Source organism: Podarcis melisellensis (assembly GCF_964234715.1).
Source record: "Podarcis melisellensis genome assembly, chromosome: 2".
Classification (NCBI taxonomy): Eukaryota; Metazoa; Chordata; class Lepidosauria; order Squamata; family Lacertidae; genus Podarcis; species Podarcis melisellensis.
In genome coordinates this window covers 16,281,966-16,308,819 of record NC_138529.1, presented here as the reverse complement: position 1 = coordinate 16,308,819, position 26,854 = coordinate 16,281,966, and the positions used below count along the sequence as shown (strand labels likewise).

Here is a 26,854-nt window from a genome sequence, read left to right as displayed (position 1 = left end):
CAGTGGCAGAGGCCCACCCTATCCAAGCACCCTCTAGTGTGGAGGATTGGAGGTTCAGATTGCACCTCTTGGCTTCTTTAAAAGATTCTACCTCGGGTTAAGAACTTAATTCGTTCTGGAGGTCCGTTCTTAACCTGAAAGTATGTTTAACCTGAAGCACCACTTTAGCTAATGGGGCCTCCCGCTGCCGCCACACAAATTTCTGTTCTCATCCTGAAGCAAAGTTCTTAACCCGAGGTACTATTTCTGGGTTGGCATAGTCTGTAACCTGAAGCGTCTGTAACCCGAGGTACCACTGTATTAATTTTTGATCCTTCCTTACTTTAACTTTTCACAGTGATTGTTCGTATGGGATGTACAATATCAACAACAACAATCTTTATTACGGTCCAGAGACCCAACAAATCGTTACAAAGCAATGCACAATTCATACAGCCTACCTCCAGGTTAAACAAGCATTTTATTCAGAATATAGGGATCATTGGTTCTTGCAACTACCGATAAAAACTTTGCCACTGCTAATATTCTAGCATTTGTCCGGTCTTCCAATAGGAACATGACATAGTGAGCCTCTGATTTTCCCAGGAAAGGAACCAGCAAGGGTAGTATCAGTTCAGCCTGGCTTGCTCATATTTTGCACAGTGCAACAAAATATGTTTTATGGAATCGATGTCTTGAGCACACGAGCAAAGTCTGTCCTGGTAGGGAACTCCTCTCAACCTGCCATCCAACACTGCAGAAGGAAAGACGTTTAGTCTGGCTTTGGTGAAAAGCCTTCATTAGTTTGGTACTGTCAGGTTTTTAATGTAACATGTTAACTTAAAGACATGCCCATATTGTACTCCTACTGCCAGCGGACTACATACTCCGTGTGATCAGTAGTGCTTGTATCAACTTCCTCTGCCCTCTTCCCAGAACCTCTTCTTTAAACTTCCTTCCCTTTTCTTTCATTACAGTTCCTTCATTTTGGGGCTTGGTGAATTCCGCCTGGAATCTTTGTTCTGTTGGGAAAAGGCAATCACCGGTCAACATAGAAACCAGCCATATGATATTCGACCCCTTCCTCACCCCTCTTCGCATAAACACAGGGGGCAGAAAGGTAAGATTCTAGCCATGGCTTCCGCGCTTGAAAAAAAATGCAACAGCTGTTTCACATTGGCATCTTTCCATAGGTATGACAATGCCTTCCCCATCAGTTGGGATCTTGAACTCGGGGCTCAACCAGACCTGTGCTAGTCCCATACCTAGAAAGCATGGGACCAAGCAGTTTGCCTTTGCCCTGCTGCTTTCCCCAAGAAATCCTGCTCTTTAGTGATAAATTGGAGCAAACGTCATTCCAGAGAAAACCCGGTTGACATTTGCGCTGATTCAGCAGTTAATATTGGGTTTTCCCAGAGGGAAGCAGCAGAGCAATGGCAAGCCTGGAAGAACACTCTTGTAGCTACTGTACATTTTATCCTTCCCATTTTCAAAACCACACACACTTATGTTGTGCTGCATATATCTTTCTGATTACGTGCTTTAATGTGCCTTGTGTACTATTCTTAATATAGGAAAATTGTTCTTAATATTTGGAGACTTCTGCATAAGATGAGTTCTAACTTTAGTCTTATTAATGTTGTTTAAGTGTTGTACTCAGAGGTGGCTGGTCTTGATGGTATGCTTCATAAAGTTTTAACAGTGTAGGCTACTAGCAGAGAATTCTGTCCCTTGCATTTTTCTCCACGCTCTAAAATCTTTAATTAATTGGGGATAGCTCTGAAGTGAATTCCCCTCGCGAAGTTTGTTGCCTCTTTGTGGCCAAAGGAGCTCCACTACCAGTGATGGTTGCACACAGGGACAGCAAAGAAGAGCAAAGTGCAATAGACGTTGTATTTGTGTGTGTGTGTGTGTGTGGCATGAGAGGAAGCACGTATTGCCTAGGCACCACTGCCTTTATAGTGGTGTGGCCTGCTTTTGTTCGTTATATGATCCCTGATTAGCTAGTATCTCGTTGTGCCTATGGATAGCCATAAAAAAGCAAAAACACACCAGTATGTTTGGGAGGACTGAGGGAAGTTCCCCATTTCTGCTTCGAAAATTCAGTTGATCCCATTTTAAGAACAATTTAAGGCAGTGATGGCCAAACTTGGCCCTCCAGCTGTTTTGGGACTACAACTCCCACCATTCCTAGCTAACAGGACCAGCGGTCAGGGATGGTGGGAATTGTAGTCCCAAAACAGCTGGAGGGCCAAGTTTGGCCATCACTGACTTAAGGGAAGCTTTTACATGCGCGTTCAACACATCATTGCTGTATCATCAAGTACCGGTAATAACTTCTACGTGTGCAACGATCACCACAGATCCAACAAACAGCACCGTGAGTCACTCTCACATCGCCTGACAACACCTTTTGCCCCATGCTTTTCAATTAAAGCACTTCATGTATTCCGTTTGGTGGCCAGTCATTGAGTGGTTAGACCCAGAGCAATGAATGTCTCTGCGTGGATCAGTTTTTAAGCATTGGCTTTGTTGCGTCCTATAACGGGGCACCCAAAGGAGACTTGAATTCCTCATGTTGTGGAAGGGGTTTTCTCTTTGCTGCTGCTGCGTGCTTAAGATGAGGTAGCTAAGGTCGCTTGGAAGGTCACTTCTTGCACTCTTAGAAGCAAGTCGAGCACGTCTTTCGCATATTGTAGGAAAGTCAATGGCCAAGCTGATGCGCCTCTTTAAGCGTTGTCCGAACTCTATGGGTAGGACACACCTCTGCTTTATTCTGCATCATCAACTACCCCATTTCATACCTCCAGGTGAATGGATCATGTGCCCATTTACAACTTCCTGATTAGAAGAAATGGATTTTCTGTTTAACATCAAGAGAGGCTTAATGCAGTGTCTTAGCAAAAGCTATAGCCTGGATGTTTTCAACATTTTTGAGTCCATGGCTCTCTTGACCAACTTCATTGTTTCTGCAACTCCCCTATGGGAAATGTGCTTTGTGTTGAAGGAACAGGTTTCCCAAACCTGACTGTGCAGTCACCCGAACCAGGCCCCCAAATTCCCAAATTCTTTCTTCAAGGATCCATTGGCTAAAATCCATTAGCTTGAACTGTATAACACAAACCCCGCTGTATAAACAAAGCCTTCTCCTTTATCAGTCCATGAAGGCTTAATTGATAGCCTTGTCAGTTCCAAGTGGAGACGGGATGGCGGATCTCGGTCTTATCTTATCAGTTGTAACTATCCTGACCACGCTGACGCACAGACCTTGCAAGACAGGCCTGTCAGCCCCCGCGCCCGGGGATGGCGCCAGGAGTACTCCTATAGTTGGGTGACCTTTTTACCCCAAGATAAGAGTACAGAAACAGGAATTTCTGTTCATGCTCAAGGATGTAAACTTACGTGTACAAACTCATGAGGCTGGATTCCTGGGGAGGGGGAAAGGGGACCTGAAGGGGATATAAGCTGTATGTAACTGTTCTTTAAGTGTGCTTGCTGTGACTGATCACACAGTGCCTTTCTGCTATCCGGAAAGCAGAAATAAACTCTTTCACTGAAACAACCCTCAGCGTCTATTGACTCCTCCCTCCCTCCCGGGAGCAACACACACCCAACCAATGGGAAAGGGTCTGAAAGGCTACAGTGTCTCAGGAGCCCAGTTATGTTGCTCCTTGCCTGCCCAAGCCAGCATCTCCTCACCCCTTTTTGGATAACCTCCCTTGTGGAGGGTTCCCCCAGCCTCTTCTCCCCTCTCATCGAGGTGGACGCTGCAGCATCTGCTAGTCTCTGAGCTGCCACCCTCTGCCCCACATGAGTTGCCTCCTCATGTTGTCCCATGGGGGCCTAGGAAGATGATGCCTCCGGTCTTAGTGGCCCAACAGAAACAGACAAAGGGGGCTGAACATGAGGCCGCCAGCTTACTCGCCTCAGGAGGCAGCAGCAGAGGGCGCTGCTGGGCCTGCCTGGCAGAGAGACTCCCCTTTGGTGTCAGGCGCTCAGCTCCCAGGCAGGCCTTGTATGCAGTGAGCACAAGACAGCTCACTGCCCAGCCTCCCACTTGTCTGCCTGTTCCCAACAGCAAGGGCTGGGCTCCCTCAGCCGCTTGCTTGCTTGCTTTCTCTGAAGCCACCTTAGCTCCTGACAATCAGATGCCCTTGGCTAGGGGTGCCTACCTGAATAAAATAGGGGGAGCAGGTAAGTCCCACCCACATAATTGATCACGTGATGAGGTGCACACACACCATTGGAATGGCAATGCCCATCAACTTGGGGGCGCCCCCTCAAATACATTATTGGGGGGCAAAAACCCCTTGGCACCTAGGAGTTGGCTCTTATGCCCCTGGCCAACCGCAGATGCACCGTTCACCTGGGGAGCTTGTAGCCAGGGCCGCTGCAACAAATAGGCTTGTGAGCCTCCAATAGGCAGAGATGCAAGAGGGCAAGAGAGGAGGGAGGGAGGGAGGGAGGCAGGCAGCTGGTGCTGCCTGAAGCTTACCTGATTGTCATTCAAGGTGCCACAGGCTGCCGTGGTGCACTAGTTGAAAACCACTGATCTAACTTATACTAGGAGTTAACACCCAGTGCCCACAGGCACCACAATGTCCATGGGCAAGGTCCCCGGTCTCTGAGCTGGTGAAATGCTTTAATACACAACAATAGGGAGTGGGGAATGAGAAAACAGGTGCAGCGTTTGGGATTTTCCCCCTTGTGCCATCAACCTGCAAGCATTTCAAATGATGTCATGGAATCATCCCTCCATTATTTACTCTATAGCTTCCTTTTTATTACAAAGAGCCTCTCCAGCTCCTCGAGACAGTGTGTCACTAGAACACCTAATTGGATTCCAAGACCTGAAATATCAGCTTGAGATACTTAATGAGTTTACATGCAGATGAATTGCCCCAGAAGGAATGCAAGTATCGGAAGAAACCCCACATGCTGCAATTTTCTCATAATAAGGCTGCCTTTGTCTTTTGATTATATGTATTTAAAAAGAAATCAACAAGAAGCCCATTTGCAGATAAACTCTCCCTTCTAATCGAAAATTCAGGCTCTCATTAATTTACGCAGTACATCCTCTTGTTCTTCACAAACAAGCAAAAGAAAAATAATCCTGCTTTTTGCATTTTTCCCTTGATGCTCACAACACATAAGCACCACTGGAGCAAAACAAAAGAATTTATTAAGAGGCGAGTACAGGCCCATGTCAATCAGACAACAAACACCACAGCTCCTTATGTCCAAAATGACTTAAGTGCCTGAGATAGCACTTTCTTTTAAAAACACTAAAAATTGCTGCCAATTTGCTCATAGGGAGTGAAAATTGCATTAAGGAAAAGTTGTCAGCCTGGTGTCCTATAGAACAGTGTTTCCCAACCTTGTGCCTCCAGCTGTTTTTGAACTACAATTCCCATCATCCCTGACCACTGGTCTTGCTAGCTAGGGATGATGGGAGTTGTAGGCCAAAAAACATCTGGAGGCACAAGGTTGGGAAACACTGCTATAGAAGACACAAAGCCTACACCTGGATTACTAGATATGCCCTTTGCAATTTGAATCCTATTGCTCATATTGCTGGGCCCTTGCTCAGGGCATTGTTGTTTGTTGTTGTTTAGTTTTTTAGTTGTGTCTGACTCTTCGTTATCCCCTGGACCAGAGCACGGCAGGCACTTCTGTCTTCCACTGCCTCCCGCAGTTTGGTCAAACTCATGCTGGTAGCTTCCAGAACACTATCCAACCATCTCGTCCTCTGTCGTCCCCTTCTCCTTGTGCCCTCCATCTTTCCCAACATCAGGGTCTTTTTCAGGGAGTCTTCTCTTCTCATGAGGTGGCCAAAGTATTGAAGCCTCAGCTTCAGAATCTGTCCTTCCAATGATTACTCAGGGCTGATTTCCTTCAGAATGGATAGGTTTGATCTTCTTGCAGTCCACGGGATTTTCAAGAGTCTCCTCCAGCACCATAATTCAAAGGCATCAATTCTTCAGCGATCAGCCTTCTTTATGGTCCAGCTCTCACTTCCATACATCACTACTGGGAAAACCATAGCTTTTACTATACGGACCTTTGTTGGCAAGGTGGTGTCTCTACTTTACTATAGCATTAGGTGTGTTTATTATATGCTTTAATTGTGCATTAGGCTTAGAAACATTCTGTATAGCAAGTCAGATCATTGGTCTGAGCACATTGCATGCAAAATATCTCCAATTCAGACCCTGACAACTCCAGGTATAACTGAGAAAGACTTCCTGAAACCCTGGAGAGCCTTGGCTAGTCAGCACAGATAATATCGAACTAGATGGATCAATGTTCCTAACTGATTCCCGAAGTCATATTTCTGGGTAATTTAGCATTATCCACTTTTTCAAAATGCCTTATATCACATAATATTTAACCTATAAGTTTTCCTGGAGTTGGAACTGCACCAATACACTTCTAGTGGAAGAGATAGCACAATGTGGCAATGGGAATTAATTAATGCATTTAATGTTTTGGATTTTCCAGTCACTTTTGCTGTTTCAGTGTAGTTTAACAGCTTAGTTTGCCATTCTTCTCTGGTCAGGACTCTTTCTTCTTTCCATCTCTGGACTAGTAGCATCCTTGCTGCTGTTGTCACATACATAAAAAGTCTTTTCCTTTCCTTTGGAATGTCAATACCTATAATTCCTAATAGAAAAGGCTTCTGGTTCTTTTACAAAAGTTATTTTAAACATTTCCCCCCCCCCATTTCACTAACAGGTAAAGGTAAAGGGGCCCCTGACCATTAGGTCCAGTCATGGCCGACTCTGGAGTTGCGGCGCTCATCTAGCTTTATTGGCCGAGGGAGCCGGCGTACAGCTTCCGGGTCATGTGGCCAGCATGACTAAGCTGCTTCTGGCAAACCAGAGCAGCGCACGGAAACGCCGTTTACCTTCCCGCCGGAGCGGTACCTATTTATCTACTTGCACTTTGAGGTGCTTTCGAACTGCTAGGTTGGCAGGAGCAGGGACTGAGCAACGGAAGCTCACCCCATTGCGGGGATTCGAACCGCCGACCTTCTGATCGGCAAGTCCTAGCCTCTGTGGTTTAACCCACAGCACCACCCACGTCCCTCATCATAAGGAGTAAAGGGTAAAGATAAAGGGACCCCTGACCATCAGGTCCAGTCATGGCCGACTCTGGGGTTGCGGCACTCATCTCGCTTTACTGGCCAAGGGAGCCGGCGTACAGCTTCCCGGTCATGTGGCCAGCATGACTAAGCCGCTTTTAGCAAACCAGAGCAGTGCACGGAAATGCTGTTTACCTTCCCGCTGGAGCGGTACCTATTTAACTATTTGCATTTTGACATGCTTTCGAACTGCTAGGTTGGCAAGAGCAGGGACCAAGCAACGGGAGCTCACCCTGTTGTGGGGATTCGAACCACTGACCTTCTGATCAGCAAGTCCTAGGCTCTGTGGTTTAACCCACAGTGCCACCCGCATCCCTATTATAAGGAGTACTTAATTTAAGGAGTACTTTCTCTTAATAGCCCCAGTTATCAGAGCCAATAAGCAATGATGGTGCAGTCCAGTCACATTTCCTCATCCCTGCTCAGGGAATTATTTATACATCAGCCTGTCTGTCGTGGAACTTGGGCATTTCATGGCCATGAGTTTACAGCAGAGGAGTCTGAGCTTATTCTAGGATGCCCATGCCAATGTCACCCACTAGCGCTTTAGGTCCCCATCTTCACCTTTGGACCCCATGTTTCTGTCCCTCAAGGATTGCTGTCTCATTTGCTAGTATCCTTATATGAGAGTGGGCTTGGCTGCACCTGCGTGTTGCTTTTATTCTCACTCTTCTTGCCACAGTCTGCCCTGTTTCCGAAACCTTCTGCTCTACAGAACAGTCTTTACTAGTTCTGCTGCCCATTCTACTAACCATACCATTATTTCCCCCTCCAGCTGGGAAAATGACCACTGGTTTCCACTCGTGGGACAAGAGAACAGTCTTGAGTAGAGACTATTTTAATGAGACCCAAGGAGCCAAATGGGCCTAAGCTCCCAGCTATTGCTGTGAGCCTTTCTTAGCATAATGAATAACCCAGCCTTTGGCTTCACGTATGTTTGGACGGCACCTGCAGTTTGATTGAAATGGTGTCTTCTTTTTCTGCCATCACAAAGAGCCATTCCACCTGATGTGGATGTTTTGAGGCTGAATAAATCAGTTTGCACTGGCCACAGGCTATTATTTAAACTCCGTAATGCTGTGTGGGTAAATGAAAATTATTCAATTGTATCCTTTATGGCTTTCTTTTGAAAGAGCACATTCAAAAAATTGCAATTGCAGAGTCATTTAAAATAATGCTTTTATAAATAATTGGTTCATCCAGCATATGTTGGCACAAAATAATTGCAATACTAGAAGTCTTCTGACTTAAAAGAAGGGATAAGGATAGAGGGAGAGATCGGTCAAATGGATTCTCTGACAGCTAGTTTTGATTCCATGCTGTTCAATCAATTCAGAATATTACTGGCATTTTTTTTTTCTTCGAGAGTGTAATTTATGACAACTGCCAAGCTATGCTTTGGTGATTACTAAAAGGACAGATACTGGCACGAGCCATATTTCAACACTGCGGGAATATAAAATGAACTGCTAGAAATGGTCCAGGAGGAATGAATAGCAATAAGACATCAGTGTCATCTGAAAACTGATTTGTGATTGATTTTCAGAGGGCTTAATAATCTGAAGCTTTGATGTATAGTGTTTGGGAAGTTATTAAGTTTGATACAAACGTCTGAAAGTTTAACAAATAAAGATGCAAATAATAAATTCATGCTGCAACTTAACTATTATTCATAGGGGCTCCAGGCAATCAACCTTTCGCTAATAGCATGTCTATTGGAAAATAAAGTTTTGTTTAAATTATTATTTTTAAGTCAGTCTTCCCCAACCTGATGCCTTCCAGATGTTTTGGACTACAGTTCCCATCAACCCCAGCTAGGAATGATGGGAGTTGTAATCCAAAACATTTGGAAGGTACCAGCTCAGTTGGTTAGAGGTTGGGGAAAGCTGGTTGAGAGCCAGTGTGGTGTAGTGGTTAACAGCGGTAGTCTCGTAATCTGGTGAATCGGGTTCGATTCCCTGCTCCTCCACATGCAGCTGCTGGGTGACCTTGGGCCAGTCACACTTCTCTGAAGTCTCTCAGCCCCACTCACCTCACAGAGTGTTGTGGGGGAGGAAGGGAAAGGAGATTGTTAGTTGCTTTGAGATTCTTTTGGGTAATGATAAAGCGGGATATCAAATCCAAACTACTACTACTACTACTCTTCTTCTTCTTCTATACCTTCAGCTAAAACAGCATTTCCCAAACCAAACTTTGATCTATAGCTGGTTTTGGACTACAATTCTTATCATCCTTGACCATTGGTCCTGCCTGCTAGCGATGATGGGAGTTATACTGCAAAAACAGCTGGAGATCCAAGTTTAGGAAACCCTGAGCTAGAACATCACTAATAACTATAACTCGGCACCCAACAGGTCAGTACAATTCTATACAGTACTGTGACTCCTTTTTTCTCCAAATATTCCATCTACAGACACAGGAAGTGAACATGTTTTAATAATTACCACATTTTTCCATGTATAAGATGCCCCCATGTATAAGATGGCCCCTCTTTTTTGAGCCCAAAATTAAGAAATAAATAATGGCAACATTCCATGTATAAGACAACCCCCAATTTTTAACTTTAAAAATATGGGGGGGGGGGGGAATATAGTCTTATACACGGAAAAATACAGTACTTTTTAAAACTTAAGTTTTATACTCCTAATCCAGTCTTTGGGGAACACCAAAGTGGTATGTGCAATAATGATTGCTTATCACTCAAGTGACTTTCAATCAATGCTTAAATAATATTGTGCTGCAATCCTATTTGGACATAAGAATCACTTAGTGCAATGGGTCTAACTTCGGAGTAAACATTCCGAGCAGGTCCTGCATAGCAGTGTGATGTTAGAGGATTTTCCTGTCAAACCATGGTAGCTTCTTGGTAGGCCTAACAAGATGTGAATAACTGCAGGGAGAGAACAGATGTTCCCTAATAAGGCTTCCTCCCATCTTTGACATAATCCAGAGAAAGTCACGCCTGCTTAAATTCTATTGATATCAATGGGAGGAGCGTACAGAAAAGCAATCAAGCCCTTTTGCTTCCAGTGAGATGGGTGCATAATCTAGACAGCATCCTTTGCAATCTGAAATTTGCCCATGGTGTGTAAAGTACATGAGTGCCTATCATTTATTCATCCCTGTATGAGTACCACTGTCTGCTTTGCTGCTTGGTTTTCTTTGTCACTTTGTTTAACAAACAGTGATACTGTAGATTTTGTAAAATCCCTCTTGTTTGTAATGGTTTACAGTGAGGACAGATACAAACAATAGACAGATCTTTTTCATCGTGTAATCTAAATCTTCTTTTTATATGATTTTTATTAATTTTACATATAATCACAATACGTAACATCGTATCCTCTTATTAAATCTCTTGGCTCAACTGAGCCTAAACGACTTCCCTCCTTCACACCTAATGGTTTACAAAATTAAATTTTCCATTTTTGCATTTCACTTCCTTTCCTATTCTTGTTGTATCATTACTTAAAATATTAAATTACTCAAGCAGAATAGGTACGGGTAACTAATTCATCTTACAAATCTTCAGATAACGCTGCTAATGGTGTTAATTGCTTACAGTTGTCTTTCAAATATAATATAAATTTGTTCCAGTCTTTTTTGGAAGACAGTACTTGATCTTGCTGGTTCCGGATTCTCCCCGTCAGTTTTGCCAGTTCTGTAAAGTCAATCATTTTCATCTGCCAGTCTTCTTTTGTTGGTACTTCATGCTGTTTCCATTTCTGAGCTAATAAAATTCTTGCTGCAGATGTTGCATATAAGAACAATTTTTAATCTTGTTTTAGTATCTCTTTCCACACTACAGTATATCCAGTAAGAAAGCTTCTGGGGTTTTTTAATCAAAGTGTTTTTAAACATTTTCTTTAACTTGTTATATATCATCTCCCAGAAAGCTTTTACCTCTTTACATGTCCACCACATGTGGCAAAAAGTACCCTCCTTTTCCTTACATTTCCAACAGTCATTTTTTGTTCTATACATTTTGGCCAGTTTAAATGGTGTTAAATACAGCTTATACATAATTTTCATGACATTTTCTTTAAGCAGACTGCGTGCAGTAAAATTGATACCTTCCTTCCATAACCTCTCCCATTCTTCTAACCGTATATTATAACCAACGTCTTTAGCCCAGTGTATCATTACCAATTTTACCTTTTCATCTTCATTATGCCATTCCAATAATCTAAATCTTTCTAATAATTCTAAATCGAGTTCCAATAATTCTAAATCGAGTTTTCTTTTTAAATCTGTTTAATTCATCTTGGTTACTTCACCAGGTTATATCGAAGCATAGCTTCAGGAGAGCACATCAGCGCCGACTCTAGGACAGTCATAGAGTCATAAAATGATGGAGTCATCTAGGTCAACCCCCTGCAATGCAGGAATCTCAACCAAAGCACCCATGATAGACAGCCATCCAACCTCTGCTTAAAAACTCTGATGGAGAGTCCGCAACCTCCCGAGGGAAACCCTTGCACTGTTGAACAGCTCTTTCTGTCAGAAAGTCCTCCCTGATGTTTAATCAGAATCTCCTTTCTTGAAATTTGAAGCCATTGGTTCAGGTCCTGTCCTCCAGAGCAGGAGAAAACAAGCTTGCTCCCATGTGACAGCCCTTGAGATTTTTGAAGACGGTTGTCATACTTCCTTTCAATCTCCCCTTTTCCAAGCTCAACATACCTAGCTCCTTCAACCTCTCCTCATAATAATTACAATAATTTGATTATTGAAGCTCACAGGAAACCAGGGCAAATGAGCTAGAGTTGAGCTGTGGGGTTCTGCATTAGCTGAAGTTTGCAGATCATCTTCAAACTTAGCCCCGTGTCGAGTGAGCTAGCAATCCAAGATTTGACGTAGCTTGGGCATAGCTACATCTTATGTATACCCACAAGATAACCTAGCTGAACGTTAACACTGCTTACCCATAGCGCATATTGATGTCTGTATTGTGTGGTGTTGGATATGTAAAAGCATCATGTTCTGCCAGCAACGCTACATGAAACGAAGCCAAAGCTGTCACAGAACATAAACTTTGGAAGGGACGCCAAGATGTGTGTGTGCTTTTGGGAAGCTGTGGAATAGTATCCAATTTAAAATGTTCTATTCCGCTGGAAAGCTGTGGTTCTGTGAAATTAACATTTGATTCCTTCCAGTGTCTAATTAATACTTAATACTATACACAGTGCCGAATTTTTGCGTGGAAGACTTCCCAACTCCTCTGTTACTTTTGGGGAAAAAGAGGCTTCTGATAAAGATAGGGTTAAAAAGAAACTTGTCAGTCCTCCTGCCTATCACGTGGCTTTGTTATAACAATCTTCCCTACATATCTTTGTCCATAAAGAATTCAGTTGGCCAGAAAGTCTCTATGGCTTAATGTTGGCTTATTAACCAGGGTCTTGAACAACAATCTGTCGTTGCAGTTTTAACTTGATGGTCTCTGATTTGAAGCAAGACCCTCAAAGCTTGCTTCCAGTCAGTCAGGAGGCCTTCATCCATATCTCAAGTTACCATGGTGATATTTCTTTCTGCAGCAAAACTGGCACTTAACAACCGGCTGGGCAGAAGGTTAAGTAGACCACCAGTATGTGAAACCCAAGCCAATGTAAGGCAGGGCCAACTCATTCTATTCCACCCACCCATTACCCATCTTACTGCTTCTTGCTGAGCTCTACAAGGGGCAACACTGGGATTTAAGGAAGAGGAACAGGCTGATTGTAAGAAGGCAGGAAGGTGGGGGCTGGATGAGGTTGGTGGGAAAGTGCCCCATTTGCCCTAACAGAGAAGCCTTCACAGATAACAACAACAACAACCAGAATGTCCAGAGATGGTCAGAAAGTCCTCTTCTTGTGGGACACTGCAGCATGCAACCACAGATGTTCTGCTTTTTTTTTTTTTTGCTTCTTCTTTTTTTATAGATTTTTTTGTTTTACAGAAGTAAGTGTAATGTCTCTCATATTTTTTCCATGTAACATTTTTACAAATCCTTTTCATTTGTTGAGACATTAGGGGGAGAAGGGGAAAAAAGGGGGTGGAGGGAGGGAAGAGGGGTGGGGGTGGGGTTGGGTGGCGATGTTTCTGTTATGCTTAATGTATGTAGGGTTTGGTGTTGTAGGGTTTGGTGTCAGCGTTGCTTGTGCTGTTCACTTGCGTTCCTTTGGTGGTGAGAGAGGTTGGGGTTGACCTAGGGTGTGGTCGTTTGTTTGTGATTGGTTGTGATGATCTTTGTTTTCGTGTGTGAGTGGGGTGGGTGGGTGTTTTGGATCAGGTTAGCCATATTGATTTGTATGCTGTTGCTGGATTATTGTCGTTGTCTTGTTGGGTTGTGTATGTGATAAAGGGGAGCCATACTGGGGTAAAGGCGTCTTCTTCTGTTTGTCCCCATGTCAGTTTCAGTTTATTGGTTAATTTTTTCTAGCAGGTCTGTTTCCCATACTATTTGGTACCATTGGTCCATGCTTACTCCTGATAGGTCTCTCCAGTGTTTGGTTATGGTGTTTCTGGCTGCTGAAAGTAGGTGGGTTATGAGTTCTTTGTGGTGTAAATGGGCATTGTTGTCTTGGAAGATGTTTAGTAGGGCCAATTCTGGGGTGATGTCTAATACTTGCTGTTCTGCTTATTTTTGAACCTTTCCCAGTTCTAATTCTTTCTCCTCATGAGTTCCTGTGGCATGCCACTTTCTTTGCCTTCCCTGTGCATATTTGAGCTGTAAATATGGAATAGGAATAGAGCAGTTGGATGAGTAGGAGCCAGTTCCATGTGATGGAGAATATTGAAAAATGCCTGAAATACAAATCAAGGATAAAGACCTCTGAAGTTTAACAGCCTCGGAGGAGACCAGAAATTTCATAACGAAATCTCTTCTAGCAGCCAGGAGCTGTCAGAATGACAAATAGACTAGTCTTTAATATCAGTTTACATACCAGGGCAGAGGGGGTGGGGAGAGAAACAAACAATATTTCACACTGCAAAATCTGTAGGCATAATGGTTTCCGACTCCGAAGATGACAAAAGTAAAGCGGTCTGTCCAGAAGCTAAGACGAAACTTTATCCAGGATCACACATAACATTGTCGGAAAATCAATACCTGTTGTAAAGCCCCTGGGTCAATTCTGTCGTTTGTCTTAAGAGTTACTAGTCAGATGTCTGGTTAACCAACGGTTTACTACTTGATGCTCTTATCTCTCAGTGTACCATTTTGTGGTGTTGAGATAGTTTTCTCACTGAATTTCACATTACCTTGTTTGGGATTTTTTTCATGGCGTCTGTGACTAGCTGAGGGACAGAGTTCAACATAGCATCCTAGAGCATTGTCAAAGGTAGATTCCTCTGGGAGATAATGACTGGCCCAAGGTGACCAAATGACCTTCATTGATTTGAAACCACTTCTCTCTGTTCTAAACACAGCCATATATCCATTGCAGTGCACTGGCTCTTATGGGACTGGCAATGATATTTTAATTTTTAATACATTTTATTATTCATTTAGGTGGAGTCTTATATTTGATTTTACTTGTTAGCTGCATTGACGTTAGCGGCATTGATCTAAGGCATGCTAAAGATGCAATAGAAAAACACAATAAAAAAGGTTGCATGGAGGTATACTATCACATTATTTAAATGAGAGAAATGAAACAGCCCACTCTTCTGCAAATCTCGCCCATTGCAATTCTGCCCTGCCCCAGGGGGATGTGGGGATCTCATTAGAAGTCCATGCCTTTGTCTTTTTGGCATCAGCAAAAATCAGTTGCTTGTTCTGTCTGATTCTTTTTTCAATTACGCTCAAGGGCTTGATAATGGGGAAAATGTTTACAGTACATGGGTCCTTCATTAGACAAAAAGAGCCACTTAGCTTCATGGGGTATAATTGATGTCCTTCCTGCCACTTGTCAGAGAATATTTGGCATCACATGTAGGTGCTATAGAAAGAAGCAATCTGTTTATATGTTTGTGTATTGTGGCTGAGTTTGCATGTGGTGCTAAACTAGGGAAATGCCAGCCTGGGCCCTCTCCTTTTGTCCCCTTCCTCCCCTTCCTGATCCTACCCTCTTCCTTTTCCTGCTGGAGCTGAAGCTCACTGCCAGATCACTGGGCTTCCATGCTTCTCTTTCTACCCTCCCAGCACAGAAGCAGTGTGAACTGCCAGTGGTGGGGCAGGTTGGAGGCAGCAATGCTTTTGAAAAACAAGTTGCTGGGTACCACAGAAGGGAGACCGCTCTTGGGCTATGGTCCTACCTGAGAGATTCCCACTTTGAGAACAGGATGGTGGACTAAATGGGCCTCTGGCCTGATCCAGCAGGCTCTTTTATGTTCTTCAAAGAGAAGGTGGGGAGGTAGGTGATGATCTTAAGAGAGAAATGCTTGTGCATGCAAATAATATGTCAATAGGATTCAGCATTGTGGCCAACCATCATTGAAAGATACCAAGATCTGAACCACCTCCTCCTCCTCCTCCTCCTCCTCCTCCTCTGGCAATCACTCATAGCCTAGTAAGATTGCCTTCCATGAACACGGTCTTAACCGTGAGTTCGTAAGTGATAGTGGAAGCCAATTCTGGATCCACATGTCCTTCCACAGTGGGAACATAGGTTGCCAGATGGGAGTTGATCACGGTGAGGGTTTGCCAAGTGTGCCTTTCTTTCGGCATGTTTCTCCCTTTCGTCCTGAGTTCGAGCATCTTCAAATTCCATGACACTTTGGTAAAGGCTGTTCTGCAACTGGAGCGCTCGCAGGCCAGTGTTTCCCAGTTGTTGGTGTTTATACTACTTTTTTTTTTAAGATTTGCCTTGAGAGAGTCTTTAGACCTCTTTTGTTGACCACCAGCATTACACTTTCCATTTTAAAGTTCAGAATAGAGTGGTTGCTTCCATGCTCCTCTCTGCTAGTGCAAGTGCAGAGAGGCAAGCCAGCAGTGGTGTAGCGTGGGTTGCCAGTGTCCAGGGCTGTGCAGAGGGGTGAGTGGGAGGAATGGAAATGGACAGAGTACACATGCACATCAACTGCCTAACAGTGTTTGTGTCACCCAGGAGACCACAGCCACAGAGATAAGAGGAGTCATTCTGTTGTCTTCCTGGTTTGCATGGAGCAGCCCTGGGTGCTGAAAGTTTGCTCCCCCTAACAGTTTTGCGCCTGGGGCAACTGCCCCTGTGGCAACCACATGCTACACCACTTCAAGCCAATTAAGCCATTGTGTCCCACTCCAATCATGCAATTGTGCAAAATTCTCTGAAGGACATCGTTTCTCCTTGAACAAACATACTTCTCCATACAAGAGACTCATGGGGTTTTAATGACCTTTCCATCATGTTTTGTCATTCTAACAAGGGTATGAAGGGAGTGGCATAAGTTATTGTATTTAGTAGTTGAGCATTCTGAGATGCATATCCATTTCATTAACTTCTGAGAGTATTAATTTTACCCTTAATCAATAAGTTTTATGACCCCCCCCCCCCAATTCTCTGGTGGTCGGCTGCAGATGACTTAGCCATCAACTCTCTTGTCTTTGCACGCTACGCTTGGGCAATTATGCCGTATTTAGTGACTGAAAACATAAAATCGTTTGAAAGCCCGTCCTTCCTATGTGTGGCGTAATTGCTTCCAGCTTATTCAGCGCTTATTGAATTAGTATTGAAAAGATCATTTCACGCTTGGTTAAGTGGTAAATCCAATTCATTTGCTAGTGAGACAAAGTAACAAATCTGACTTTAACAGTGTTAATTGTAAGGCAACAAAAAAAAAAGCAAGAACAGCTAACAATCAAAGGTAAATTAGTCTGTTTTTATTTTGCTACAAATCTGACCTTTCACTTGTCATGTTTGAGATAATGCTGCAATTGTTATTTGTTTAATGATACACTTTGGTAATGATCCAGCCAAACCTGAGAAGGTTGCATAACCCTTGATTCCCATGGGAGACAGTTAAGGATATTCTTATTTCTCCCACTAAAACAACAGATCTTAGAAGTGATTTCCATTTGCTGGATCATGACCTTTATTGCTGAAACGGTGAGACATACAGTACTAGTAAAGGGACATTGTGTACAACTAAAGTTCATTTCATAGAAATCACATAGTATTCAAGGCAGCCGGCGGGGGTGTGTGTAGAAACTGTATAAAGTTGTTCCATCTGTATTGAAACATATTGTAAATCTTCCCAGCTTCATCCTGGGTTTGTAGTTTAATTAACTGATTCCCAACTCTTAAAGTCCAGTCCTCTAAAGACACCATATTCTGGGTTTTCTGTATCTTAGTTATTTTAGTCTTTGCAGCGATAATTAGATTAGAAACCATTTCCACCTTTCATTTTCTAACATCTTATTTATAATATCCAAGAAGTATTAACAATGGACCCACAGGCAATTGAAAGCACACAGCTCTTTGGTCTCATTTGTATAACTTAATTCCAGAACATGTGCACATCATACTCAATGGCAAAAAAATGAAAATTTCCTCTGCTGACCACACTTCATGCAACAGTGTGAAACATAATGAGGTTTCGTAGATGTCAGATACCACTTACACATAATATTTTAATGATTACTCTTAAAGTTGGAAGATATACACTCCTCCTGCAGTGGAGATTCCTCAAATCTTATTCCCCGGCTCTTTTAAATTATTCCCCTTACAAGGTATCAGAGGAAGGTTATAGATTATTTTATAAGCTTTTTTTAAAAGGCCAGGATCCTTTCTCAGTCTTTAGCTTAATGTTTTTTTAAAAAGTCACAATTTATCCCTGCCTGTAGTAATAATAATAAATGCCCTGACTTTAAAAAATGAAAGAAAAAATAGAGACATACTTTGCACCTGAACCGCAGTTTCATAAAAGATTATTTTGGTTGATAAAGTGGCGTGTTTTTGAGGAGCTACCTTAGTCCTATTGACAAGTCTTATTTGAAAATTGCCAAGTTCCCCTTCCCCGTTACAGTTAAAATGTCTGTTACAGGGCTTGGTGGGGCAGCCAGCTCAGGCAGCAGGCTGGGGGACAATTGGGGACAAAGGGAGAGGACTTCAGTGGCAGAGGAGGAGCTGGAGGCAGGGGGTGCCATTTTGTGTTTTTCCTCAAACAGCAAACAGCCCAGCCCTGGTCTGTTGTCTAAACTCAGGTAAAGTGTGTTCTCCTTCTTGGAGAGCACGTGTTGTGGTGGGGGCTAACAAGACGCCCCACTGTTGCTGGGCGGGAAAGAATGTTGGCCACCATTACAATTGGGTTCTACCTGTTGCTGGGGAGATTTATATGTTGTCATTTTGTGATTGACAGCCATAGCCTATATATGTCCTGCGCACAGCGTTAAGCTTCCTCTTTTCACTGTGTGCATCGGATCACCCACCCTCCCTCCTTATATTCAGGGTTGTTCGCTTGACCTTGCTATGCCTGTCATGGGGTCGTCTGCTTTTGGGGCAGGGGCCCGGTAGGAATTTTGTCCATTTGGCTGATGGTCTAGTGCCATTTGGGTTTTGCCTACTGTGTAGCAAATCATCACAACTTGTAAGGTTGCAGTTAGGCATTGGTTTTATGATTTGGTTGGTGGAGGGGTATGGATTGGCTGTGCCTGCCCCTCCAAATGCTGCTGCTGCAAGGGTATTCCATTAAAGGAATCCGGGTGCTCGCCATGCTTTTGTCCAAACCCCTGTCAAGAGGCTAGGGCCATACAAGAGCCCCTGTGAGCATTTGGGGAGAGGCGAGGGCATGGTGCCCAGCTCCATCTCTCGCCAAAATATTTTCCCCTTCTGACTTCACGGGCGTGCGAATGTCAGTCTGTCCCCATGCGGGGTCAGATAGTCGCAACCAATGCCTAAGCAACCACTCACATTGCTTGTATTTTAATAAAGTTGTGGCCAAAATTATGCCAAAAACCTTAAACAAAAATTATGTGTCAATTGTGTTTTATTTGGGGGTGGCTTGGGGACCTCGACACGCAAATAGTGAAATGCTTGGGGTCAATTTACATCTGTACTTGTCCCAGATCTTTGCAGCTGTTAATGAAAAAGCTTTTGGAATCCCCACCCCTTTATTTCTGGAAGGCTATAGGCTTCTATTTCCGATTTGCAGCAGGATGCCTATATCCTCTGGCTCGAGATTATGCCATTAAGAGCTCAAATCGAAGATGCTAACAATGATGCACAATACATTGCATCAGGGGATTCCATTCTGCTTCCCTGCTTACCTTTTGAATAATCCAATAAATAAGTCTAGACTTTTTTTTTTCAAAAAGCTGCTGAATTGAATTTTAAGTGCACACTATTCCAGCTAATATCTGATCATTTCTTTGCTAGACATGTTGCTGCTTAAGAGCCCAGAGTGGTAGGCCAATAGCTGAAAACCTTGAGTTTTTGAATAAGATACCCATCAGTGCTTGATGAGGAAACTGGGTAAATGTAGTCCGTATGGTTGTGCAGGAACAGCAAATGGACAGAGGTAGAATGCTGAGAGTTGGCTAAAGTTTATGGGCCTCTATGGCATTTCTCTTGGGGTCTGATGTGGGGCTAGCAAACCAGCTGTCCTCTTAGGGTATGTTCTCTTCGCCTCTTACTACTATATTTGCAAATAAAGCAAAAACATAGGAACCTAGAAACATAGCTGTCAACCGTCCCTTATTTGGCGGGAAAGTCCCTTATCCCAGCGCCGTGTCCCGCTGCTGTCCCTTATTGATGATGTCCCTTAAATTTCCCGGGTTTCAAAGGAAGCAGCTCCTCTCCCTCCCTCCCTGCTGGCTAGGGAGGAGGGAGGCTTCAACTGTGTTGCTTGGCTGTGTTGCTCACCCAATAAGGAGTCTAAGAACGACTGGGGGGTGGAGCTTGCATGCTTTGTGCCGATCAAATCGGCCGCATTTCCTAGGGACTTGCCTTTGCTCAGCGCTTCCCAGTGGAGAGGTGACGGTGGTTTTCCTTGCTGCATCCCCTTTGCCGGGTTGCTGCGCTGTGGGAACCACTGCTTGAGGCTTCATTTGGCTGCTGGTCTTATTTTTGAGGCTGCTGGTCCCTTATTTTCAAATTTGTAAGTTGACAGCTATGCCTAGAAAGCTGCCTTATACCAAATCAGAACTCTGGTCCTTCCAGCTCAGCCTTGTCGATACTGATTCAGAGCAGGTCCCCAGAGTTTCAGACATGGAGTCTCTCCTAGCTGTAGATGCTTGGGATTGAACTTGAGACCTTATGCCATTGAGCTGTGGAGCTTCCTGAAATGCTACAGATACTTTAAGCTTCCAATGCTTTCTCACCCAAAGTAAATCAAATAGGTAATGGTACTTACTGCTGGAACATCTCAAAGCTCGAATAAGGGGCTGGGATGGGGATGAAAATCTAGAACAACATACTATGGAAATCTCAGCTTTCTAAGCCCCATTACACAGAAATACATGTCCTTAAAACTCAAAGGTAAAAGACCCCTGGATGGTTAAGTCCAGTGAAAGGCAACTATGGGGTTGTGGCGCTCATATCGCTTTCAGGCCAAGGAAGCTGGCATTTGTCCACAGACAGCTTTCCGAGTCATGTGGCCAGCACAGCTAAACCGCTTCTGGCACAATGGGACACCATGGCGGAAGTCAGAGTGCACAGAAACGCCATTGACCTCCCCACCACAGTGGTATCTATATATCTACTTGCACTGGCGTACTTTTGAACTGCTAGGTTGGCAGGAGCTGGGACAGAGCAACGGGAGCTCACCCCGTCACCGGGATTCGAACTGCTGACCTTCTGATCAGCAAGCCCAAGAGGCTCAGTGGCTTAGACCACAGCCCCACCCATATCCCCCTAAAAACACAACAAGCATTTGGAAAGTTGCAGAGTTAAGCTACTTGGGGATGAATGATCTGGAGTGGTTAAATGGCATGTGGCTGGGGAAACCCAGCCAGATAGGTGGGGTATAAATAATAAAAGATGGTGATGATGATGATGATGATGACTGATGATGTAAGGAAAGGTTTGGCACACCCCTTTCCATGCCACTCCTCCAAATTATTTCCTCCATAAGTTTTTTTTCCTCTTTCTGAAAAACAGCTCTCAGATATCAGGTCCATTCATTTGCAATTGGACCCTTATCAGGACTGCCCCATATGTTAGTTTTGGGTCTAATATTTAGTGACAGCCCTTCCCATCTATTATTATTATTATTATTATTAGTATTATTAGTATTATTAGTATTATTATTATTATTACCCCTCATATTGAAAACACTTTGCTCCGGTGCATTTTGCTACAATGCTTTATACTTAGAGGAGCAGGCAGTCTTAAACAACGTCATAGGCTCACTTCATACAGACATGGCTTTGCGGGAGCTGCTTTTCTGCATCAGTGTGGATTATGTGTGAACCCAGTCCATGGGTTACCATTACGTTTGCAGTTTTAAATGTATTTTTAATCTTTTGTTGGAAGCCACCCAGAGTGGCTGGGGAAACCCAGCCAGATGGGCGGGGTATAAATAAATTATTATTATTATTATTTCCCACCTGATCAGCACACCTTCACTCACCAGGTTAAACTTTATGTTTGCCACGTGAAAAGCACTCCAGCTCTGCCAGTTCAGAACTTTTAAGTGGTGTCAGTGGGGAAAGAAGAGCCCTGCGTTCTTCCCTTTCACAATTTATCTCCAGCCCTCTTTCCACCATTTGTCTAATCTTCCCTTAGTGTTAGGAGAGAGGGAGGAGAGAAGATTAGCTGCCACGAATAGTGATAACAGGAGATAAACAACTGAAGGATAGAGCTTTAGCTGGCAGTTCCCCTTTACCTATCGGTGTGTCAACCTCCTTTAGTTTTCTGTGCCTCGAGAGGGAACCTTCAAAGGTAGAGCCAGACTGTTTCTCATGCTGTAAGAGTAATGTATAGTCTGATTCCCACAGTTGAAGAGTTGCCACCAAGAAGGTTTCTCTGTATGTTACATGGATAGTATCGACAAAAGGGATTATTCCTGTCGGGCTTAGAGATAGCAAAGGAGCAAAAAATCTGTAAGGTATCTAGAAGCATTTACAGCCTGGTCCCATATATTTTTTGCCTATTAGCACCGTCATTATTATTACCATTCAAATAATAATCAGTCTCAAGGCAACTTAAAGGCATTTAAAACATACAAGCTCCAAACCTCCTCCTTCAGACTGAACCCATTAAGAGCAGGTTGGACACCGCTCATCCAGGAAGTGATCTCACCACAACAAAGGAAGCTATGCAAAGTGTTTCAGGTTGTCGTCTGTTTGCTGAGAAAATCACATCCAGAATATGCCCTGCTGTACTCTGGTTTGAAGGCATTTGGGGACAAACTCATGGTTTTCATGGTACCCATGAAGTCATGGGGGCTACTCCAGGTAAGGCAGCCTTGATGTGAATGTTGACACCCCCAAAGAAAAACAGCTAGTAGCTGGGAGCTCTTCAACACTATGTTTGAGAACCCCTCCGTCAGCTCACATAGGGAGGAAGCTGAGCAGCGGGAGGGTGGGGTTGGTACACCAGCAGAATCCCCCATCTTTCCTGTTGGCCCTGAACTAGATGTAGACATTCTGGATTATCAACAGACAGGGAGCCTGGAAAGGGAGAGAGATGGTACTCCCATAGATCTCAGCAAAACCCTCAAAAAGCCTGGCTCTCAAGTCTCTTGGTTCTGAACCAAATATCCAGGTGGATTTAGCAGGAAGAGACTAGCTCAGCCTTACTCTACTTAGGTCTCAGTCAGCCCACATCCACTATTTAATTTTGGTTAAAGTGAATCTCATTGTATACCAATGAAGCATTCATAAACAACAACCAAGAGACTTGAGGACTGACTAATAGGACAGCCACCAGACTTGGTGAGATGAAGATCAGACCACTGTTTGTTCCTTGATCCCCTTACCTGGCCTACCATCCTCTCACTACCAGTGACTACATGGTTTGGGGCCCCCACAAAGCCAATTCAGAACCTGGTGAGGAGGTGGGGTTGTGGGCTTCATGGCCACCCCACATGCACAGGGGCTGCTTCCAGCCCCCGCGAGACCAAGGGAAACCCAGCTGCGTCGCCCTCCCAGCCAGCCAATCAGGTGGCTGGGGGGCGTGGCCTGCCCTATTTAGGGCCAGCGTGGCCAGAGCTCGCCCTCTTTTCGCTACGCCAGCCATCACATTTTGTCCCACCCTCCCTACCTTTAGGTAGGCTCCTGACTTTGCTATAGACTTCGGTCGGTCACCGCAAGGGGTCTGGTAGGAATTTTTCCCTTTTGGCAATTTCAGCCAATCGGTTTTTCGCCTACCTCGTAGCAACTCGTCACAACTCCTTGGTATTGGTGGTTAGGCATTGATAAGAGAGGGTTAAGAGGATATGGGGGGGAGGAAATGCCATCACCTCCCCCCGAAAGCTAAGGGTAGTCTGATAAAGGATTCTGGGGGGACATGGCCCTGTCCGAAGCCTATGGAGGTGTGGGCCTAAGGCACGCCCCCGAGCGGTGACCCGGGGAAGCTTCTAGTTGGCGTGCCTCAGCAGGACTCCCCCTAATGGTGTTAACCCATGCCGGTCTTCATGCAATCGGGCTGGAGCCAGCTAGTCGATAGGACCAATGCCTAAGCCAATACCTCTCATTCCTGAAATCAAGAAAGTTGTGGCCTAATTCGCCCATTAACCTTAATACTTGGTGTCCTGTGTCCCATATCCTCCTTCCAGGCATAAGACAAAGCTCACCTCCAGTAATTGTCACCAGAACACTACACCATAAATATTCAACCCCAGCAACAATGTTAGAAGGGGGACTCATGCCCTTACATCACTCCCCTTTCTTTGGTGTCACTGCTGCTGAGGCCACTTGTGTTGAGACTGGCAGATAAAAGCCTACTCCCAGAATTAGGGCTCGGTTGGCTCATGTTGTCAGCCAGCCTGGAGGCAGCCTCTGGCTAGTGATGTGAACAGCAAAGTCCTGGGCGCACAGCAAAGGGAACAGCATGGCAGCAAGTGCAGAATGGGGCCAAGGTGGAACAAATGGTCCACTTGCTCCGTAGGCCATCCCAGCTGTTGCATTTGCTACTTCTGGGACACAAATCCCACCAAGTTCAGTGGTGCTTGTTCCCATGGAAGTTTACATGGGATTCCGGTCTTAGGCACTGGAGGTTAAAACGCAACATCTGGAGTGATTGCCCGAAACCAAAAAGGAATCATTTGCAAATCCAGGAACGCTCTTGCTGACTTGTTCCTGGCAACCCACCAGCATCAGAAGACAGGCTGTCACAATTTCTCTCTGGCTGTTTTCAACTACATGCGTAGCTAACATTTGCAAAAAGATTCTGTTTGTCTGATAATGTCCCCCGCTTCTTTCAGATTCCTTTATTATTCAAAGATGCCGTTCCTCTCTTGATTCTGCATCGATAGAGTTTGGCAGTGCACGTTTGTGAGTGTATGTTGTTTGTTTTAATGGCCTGGAGAATGCAAAAGCTCTGTCTCTGGAATGACACCCGGTTGCATTAGGATTGCTTGTGCTTCTAGTTCCATGAGAAATGGGTATTGAATCTTGTGGTCTGCACTGAAAGAATGGCCTTTGTTGCACGGGTGCTGACAATATAACTGTGTCTTGTGCGCTGTTTGGAGTGTTCTGCATTCCTGTACATGGCATAAGGCTGGTGTGCTTAAGGGAGATTGTTCATAGTGGGGGAGTATACATGGCAATAAAGAGCTTTTGCCAGTGATTAAAGCCAGCGAAGCAAAGCTGAGAAACACAAAAGCTGTTTACTGTTAAATACATCTCAGCATTACCCAAGAAGCCTTGCTTGCCAAATCACAAGATTAAGCTTAAATAAAGGAGGCAGAGTGGCTGGTGTCTCCAAAAACGTGAAGGTGCTTCAAGTCTAGCGATGGGCAAATCTGTCCATTTCCGCTCCTCCTCTTTTCCGCCTGAAGGTCAATTCTCTGCATTTCCACATCAGTTTGCAAATATCTTTTTTTAAAAGCTGCCATGATCCATCAGTGCGTCAGTGTGAATTTATCCGAGCACACACATTTGTGTGTGGAGTTTTGCCGAATACGTGCTGTGAAAAAAATGGGTTGTATTTAGGTCTAGTTTGGATGCTATGGGCTTATTAAAACTTGCTGGGTCTGGAGATCAACTTGAAATCTGATTAATCATTGAGAAAGATGCAGATTGCACTTAGGCTGTGTTTGCTGTTGAGAGAAGGGGGTGGGAGAGACTATTTAGCTTCCCTTTGTTTGGGAGTCATGCAGCCAGAGGGTAAATTGGGGAACCAGGTAAATGGATGAACGGATCAAGGCGTGTCTCAGGATACAGATAAAGGAACACATGCCAGCTGAAGGGTGCAAGATATGGCCAATCAGGCATATGTCTTAGCTCTCAGGACTGTGTCTAGCTAGGGAAAACTGGATTGCATTTAACCTACATTTATTTGGCTGTGTTTTTGCTCCAGTTGGGAAGAATGCTTTATGTGCATGTAACCATTCCGATGCTGCTGTTGTTTTCCCCTAAGAGCTTTTTCTTCATCCTTTTAGTAAACTTTTAATCTTGTTTTATAAAACTTTTGTGGTCTCCTTTAACGTACCACCCCAGGTCTAAAGTGCCAAGTTCTATACTACCTTGAGGGCTCTCAAGGACACACAGAAGAAGTTTTAGGCTGATGGAAAACAGCCAGGAGTAAATAATACTTTTACCAGGTGGGAAAGAGAGAGACTGCTTTGGCTCGCTTCCTCATCATGGTATGTGCCCTGGGGTTCCTTGACCATAGCTGTCAACTTTCAGATTTGAAAATAAGGGATCAGCAGCCTCAAAAATAAGAGATCAGCAGCCTCACCTGTCCCGGGGACAGTCTACAGGATATCTAACAATCCGGGATAGCAGTGGGAAATGGTGCTGGAATAAGGGAATTTCCCACAAAAAAAGGAAAGGTTGACAGCTATGGCCCACTCATCCTGCTCTCCCTACCTTCTCCACCTATATAAGCTATTCCTATCAGATTCAATGGGATGATCCAGTTGACATTGTGCAGTTGGACTTTGAAAAAGTTTTAAGATATTCTCAACAGAAGTGGTCTGGGGGCCAAATGCAGGCCTCTATCAGGCCCTCAGAATTCTCCTCAGGTCATGTTCTTCATACCCTTCTTGAGACTTCTGGCCTAGCTAGAATGTGTCCTTGAACTCTGATAGTGCCTCTTGCTTGCCTGCATAGAGGATATTATTATTATTATTATTATTATTATTATTATTATTATTATTATTATTAGAATTTACATACCACCCTATACCCAAAGGTCTCAGAGCTGTTCACAAAACAAAAATAGAGAGGGGTGCGCAAGCTTACGTAGAAATTAACCTAGCATTTAAGGTAACATTCACATTCATTGCCTCACAAACATTTTCCTCTGATGTTGCTCACCACTGGCGCATGACCCACAGAAGGTTGCCCAGAAAGGGATGCAGTTGTTTGGCCAAAACAGCAGGTAATATCAAATTTATAGTGAGCACTTGCTGATCTTTTTCTTTTTTTTTTAACAAATCTTTATTGCTTTTTAAATAAATACAGATACAATAGCCATGCTCCATCCCACACCTTCTGTGAGAGGCCGCCCTTTCCTACCTTTGTCCTTGAAGGAGGTAAGGAAAATAGATAATCCATTTACTTAGATCCTTACTGTTGGTGTGGAGAACATGGAGCAAAACACTGGCCCCTGATCTTTTAACGTCAATGCTGAGGACAGGGGAAGAGAGGTTTTCATCAGGACCACAATACACAGGGTTGGGAGGTTTAACCTTTCTGTCTCCAGCTGTGACCCCCCCCCAAAAAAAACC

At 44.1% G+C, this 26,854-nt stretch overlaps 1 protein-coding gene across 3 annotated transcripts in view; it reads left to right on the top strand.

The window, feature by feature from the left end:
- Window positions 1-26,854, top strand: part of CA10 (carbonic anhydrase 10) — a 325,456-nt gene that overhangs the window by 137,971 nt on the left and 160,631 nt on the right. For all 3 annotated transcript variants that reach the window (XM_081898906.1, XM_081898907.1, XM_081898908.1), the window contains exon 4: window positions 957-1,099. In XM_081898906.1, coding sequence (XP_081755032.1) covers window positions 957-1,099 — 143 coding nt within the window. The remainder of the gene's footprint in view (window positions 1-956; window positions 1,100-26,854) is intronic.